General features: G+C 39.1%; 1 protein-coding gene across 1 annotated transcript; it reads right to left on the minus strand.

Moving 5' to 3' along the window:
• Positions 1-279: 279 nt before the first annotated feature.
• Positions 280-1,866, minus strand: ch25hl1.2 (cholesterol 25-hydroxylase like 1, tandem duplicate 2). The gene has a single exon (XM_044026991.1). It carries the CDS (start codon positions 1,540-1,542, stop codon positions 709-711), a length of 834 nt encoding a protein of 277 aa, XP_043882926.1. The 5' UTR covers positions 1,543-1,866; the 3' UTR covers positions 280-708.
• Between the last annotated feature and the right edge of the window lie 3,548 nt (positions 1,867-5,414).

Consider the following 5,414-nt stretch of genomic DNA (forward strand, 5'->3'; position numbering starts at 1 on the left):
GCCACCAACAGCAGCCACTGGAGACCACAATTACCACGTTTAATTAGAAGCCATGTTCTTTAGTAACGATAATAGTGTGTTTTATGCGCCTTTTCTGTTTTTGTACGTATTTATTTGCTTAATTATGTATTCATTCATTCATTTATTTATCGATGGTCATATGTCCTGCCTGCCACTGCCAAAAGCTGTTTACAAACATGTGAGATAAACAACACAGATAAGCTTACATGAATACATATTTCATGTCATTAATTGCTATATAATGAAGAGGAAACAACATCGACTTTATTGCCGTTTTTAATAAGCTTTATTGTAATGCATGCATATGTATAACACATAATGCCATCGACAAAATTAAGATCAAGTTTATTTTTGTCTGCATCAAAAACACAATCACATGACAATTCCATGAAGGAGAATGTAATCTAAGGACAGGTCAAAGGTCAGGATCACTTTCAGTGTAAAGAACCTGGCATTTTAGGTATTACTTTTGATTATGCATCAGTTATTTTATGAAACTTTATCAACTGATTTGCAGATAACCTTGTAACAATGTTATTTTTCAAATAAAGTTACAGTAAATTGTCTCAATTTACATGAAAAGGAAAATAAATATAGCATTTTGCCCTTTAAATCCTCCCTCTTTATAAAAATTTCGATGAACACACAGACATGAAAAAAAGCAGGTCTCCATTAGTGTATAATTTTCTATTTTCTATTGGAGGAGGCACTGACATCTGCATGTGTGCCAAATATTTTGTCCCAGTGGCTGAAATGTGGTGCAAAGTTGGTGTTAGGTTTCTGATGGTGCATATCGTGGCCGCTGGATCCTCCGTAGATGCCAAACGGAACCAGACGGTTTGTTGACCAGGGGAAATCATAGCCACAGTGATCCTCTATGGAAACATAGACATGCAGCACCATGAAGGCCCACGTAGTGAGAAAATGGCTTTGCAGCATCACAGGGTTCAGGGTCGTCCAAAACCCAACAGTGACCAGCTCCCAGCCACTGAGACACTGCGTGGCAAGAGCAAAGGGAGCGGAATAATTATGATGGATGGCATGGAAAGTGACATAGAGCCAGCGGATCCTGTGATGGAGCAGGTGCCAGATGAAGTATTGGAAGTCAAAGAGCAGGAGGTTGCCTATCACTCCAGCGATCAACTCCATCAGGAGTGGAGCCTGGACTGGAAGGTCGACAGGTGGCCTCCATGCCCACTGGGCCACTGATGCTGGGAGCACAAGGAACACATGGTTGTACAAAGTAACACCTGAACAGTGCAGAACCGTGGCTGCTGTTGGCCGTCGGCTGGGTTGGATCTTGAACTGTTGGACCCATGCCCACCTGTCCCCCATGACATCACAAGCAAGAAAAGGTAGGCACAGAACAAAGTAGGAGGACACGGTCAGAATGATGGGGAAGAGTGGAGATCTCATGTAGTCTGTGTAGTTGAGCCTCAGGTTATCCCACACAGGCTGCAGCAAAGAGTAATTCCCCGAGCATCTTATCCACAAATCTACACTGATATCTATGAAATTCATCCCAAAGTCAATATCTCTACCTAATGTCTGATGAGTGTGGAATGTTCAGCCAGAAACAGCGCCTATCAAAGAGACTCTATCCCATGCGTGTCTGCTTGTGCTTTGCTCTCTGTGTGGCATCAGGTGACGGCCAGGTGGAACAAATTATTCATAAACCCCCCACGCAAGATAAAGTGTTTATTATGATTAATCCCTCTATATGGTCAAACCTTCTGAAGAAACTATAGTATATTTCTGTTCATATTAAAGTTCCTAGTGACTTTATTTTCCATTTAATGAGGAATTAGCATACTGGTAGTGCTGTCTCATTCACTCAATTATTAAGGGAGAAAGAACCAATGAGAACAGGGTTCCAAAAGGCAATATGTAAATATGATTTTTATGGGAACACCGCCCTCTGCTGGAAGATAGTAGTGCACGTTTGTTGCTGTTGTATTTTGGAAGTTCTCACCTCAAAATTTGACCAAATAAAATGTTTGTTTTATTTAGTTTCAGATTTAAATTTCACAATGGACTTAACAAGAATAAGACAGTAACAGACATCAGGTCTTACAGGCTAATGTGTGAATTGACACTGTCACCGTGAAATGAGAATATTAAAGGACAATGAATACAAATGTGAAATGTTCAATAATTATGTAATAGACTCTCTGGTGACATCACATGAATGGGTGGTCTTTTTCGAAGTGAAGTTTTAAATTATTGCAACATGCACAGACAAGTCAGCAACCCCCTGCTTTGAAAACTGGAGTAAGAGAGGGGTATAAGTAGTCCTTAATCTCTCTTACATACAGATTAGCACGCACACAATAAAAGTCTATCACATATCAGTTGATCAAGTATTTTAGCAAAACATGATGTGAAAGTTAAAGAGGTTAAAGAACATAAACCTATATATCCTTAATTAAAATTAAAACAGGGTGTAATTAAACTTCACACTATTTCAGTGAGCTATTCATTTATCATTTCAAAGAAATATACACGATAGAATGTAACCTAACCTGCATAGACCAGACTGGCCTGTTGTCCGTGTAATTAGGTCAGTGGAGCTATTTGCTGGCAAATCTGTGAATTATTGATGTAGTCTGGCACTTTGGCAACTGGACTTCATTAATTTCCTCTGGAGACACTCTGTATAATGATTTAGCTCACAGCTGTAATGGGTTTGTAATGTAAAAAAGCCACATCGTTTTCATAAATACATGTTTTTAAAAAATCCATGAAAATTTTCCACACACAACATGACGTTTATTTGCCAAGTTCATTACATGTTGTAAATGTTTATTTGCATTATATGCTGTAAAATGTGAGAAAAAAGCATACAGGTCTACATGAGCGTTATTTACAAATATTGTATAATAGCGTTTATGCTATGTGACAACATTTCACCTATGCAAGCCTTTTTTTTAATTTTTATTCCTTAATTTCAAATAAACTGATTTGAACATAATGCCTTTTGCTTATCATGTTTCTTTTGAGAGTAAAAGTTATGAATAGGGTTATTTATCTAAAATACCAATACCAATATCTAAATATTGTTAGGTTATTGCAGGTGGGCATCAGACCAGGCTAGAAAAAACCTTACGTTTGCCAAATTCATTACATAAATGTCCTAATAGATATAATCATATATTTAAATATTGAATAAATTATTGTATTATTCACATGTTATGTTATCTTAATTTGGAAACACAATATAGGCTGTTTGCTACAGTCAAAGAGGTTCACAATACTTTTACCTTTGGTCATTATTCGATCATGATTATTAATCATTAATATGGGCATTATTTTGATTTCATAGTTATCTTTTGACTTAATTGGTCTGCATCTTGCACAAAACAATGTACAAAAACCTCTGAATATGAATTCATATCCAGACTAGCTGTTAAGTGTCTTGCCATCATTCATGAGGACTGGTTAGATCAGAGGTTTGCACCTGTGGCTCTGGAGCCACATGTAGCTCTTCAGCCCCTCTGCAGTGGTTCCTTGTACCTGGAAACACCTCTTTATTTGGAGACTGAGGTGATGAAAATGTTGAAAAATTGTTTTAATGTTTGTCAACCACTATCTCCCATTGCCACCTGTTCACATCCACAGCAGTAAATGGTTGAGTTATTTGGTTTTACTTTGTTGGCGGTTGTCCATTTAGTCCAAATTTGCACATCTGTTGTACATAAGCCATATTCTGAAACACTGCACAAAAACACTGCTAACAAAAGCAAAAATATCTGGGCAGATATTTTTGCTTTTGTTAGCAGTGTTTTTGTCCCTAAGCAACACAGATGTGTTCTCTTGCTCAACTGCACAATAACAATCATCAAATTGTCTGGACACAACATCACAATTCTGCATGCTAGAAATCACTGTGTCGTAGAAAGCTTATCCAGTTATTTGGTAGCCTACTTTGGTTGTGTTAGTCACGCTACATCTTCTCCCTTTGCCTCGTGGTGACTGTGTTTCAGCCTTTAGACTGAGAGAAGACAATGATGGCATCAAATTTCATTTTTTTTGTCTGGAGGAGAAATAAGAGTTTCCAGAATGTTGACAAGCGTAGAACTCTGACCAGTGTGGAATTTTCAAAAGTCGTTAAATGCTGCAGGGAACGACTGTTTTTCACGCTGAAAGAACTCAAGCAGCTCACAATTACGTGATTGACAGGATGTGGCGAGCTGTGTGGCAGTCATTTGGAAGCGCTTGCTCCATCCTGTCACCTACCTAACTTGATGAAAGAAGTGAGCCTTATTCTTTTTAATTGGTTTGTAGGAGGAAGTTTCATTACCCAAATCATTGGACAAGTCTCTGAAGACAACCTTTCTCAAGATGAGTTCTGACAAGCTCTGCAGCAGTAGGATGTGCACAAGTGTGAACAGATTTTTTGTGTCTAATGTGAGAAGGTTTCTGTTCTCCTCCTGAAAAGGGTTGACCAGGTCTATCATAACCTTCTTGACCTTGCCTGTGAAAGGATTTCTGAGAATGAGATTTCTGAGAGATGCATCAGAAACCAAAAGACTGACCTCTGGTCCAGACACCATCCATTGCCTCAGTGCATCCCAAAGGCACCACCATCATATGTGACAATTGCATTGGCCTGTTGTGGGTCTTGTGGACCACAAAAAACCAAAATATAGAAACAACTCTGCTGTTACAGAGGAAGCCACCCCAGCCTCCACCTGTCCACCCACCAGGGCCGGCTCTACCTAATTTTGTGCCCTAGGCGAGATTGCTCTCCGGTATCCATGGAATGTTCACACAAATCTGCAATCGATTACAAGATGACCTTTGTACCACTTTTTTAAATGGAAATTTCACCTAAGATTAAAATTTGTGAAAAACGTGACTTAAGAACATAAACAAAAGTAGAGGCTGTCGTCAGTTAATAGCTATTGTGTGTGCAATGTTTTTGTGCTGAGAAAACGCAAAGAAACAGTGGATTGAAGTCATGGATGAGAAGTCGGAATCAACTTGGCGAGTACAAGTTACGGTTCTAAATTAAAGTATGCAACGTCCGTTTCCCGGTCAACTCTTTAAGCATGTTTAATGCTTAAAACTTGAAATTGGGAAGACTGATGATGTTAAAATGGCGTCTGTTAACCCCTCAATCAGCCTAAAATCGGAAGGCACCTACGATAATCAAAAATCTGGCCAATTATCCTAGTGGGGCAGACATTAGACATTCCTTATTCATGGCAAATGTGGTGCTTGTATCACAAAGTGAGAGATTCTTCTGGAAAATTGCCGTAATCTGCTGCATTACCAGGAGTAGTAGTCTCCACACCGGGATTACTCACCTTTGACCTCCAGCACTAATAAGCGGCTCACTCTATCCACTAGTGCGACCAAATCCACCAGCAGCAGCCGGTTTGTCACATGAC

The sequence above is a fragment of the Solea senegalensis genome, linkage group LG1 (genome assembly GCF_019176455.1).
Source record: "Solea senegalensis isolate Sse05_10M linkage group LG1, IFAPA_SoseM_1, whole genome shotgun sequence".
Classification (NCBI taxonomy): Eukaryota; Metazoa; Chordata; class Actinopteri; order Pleuronectiformes; family Soleidae; genus Solea; species Solea senegalensis.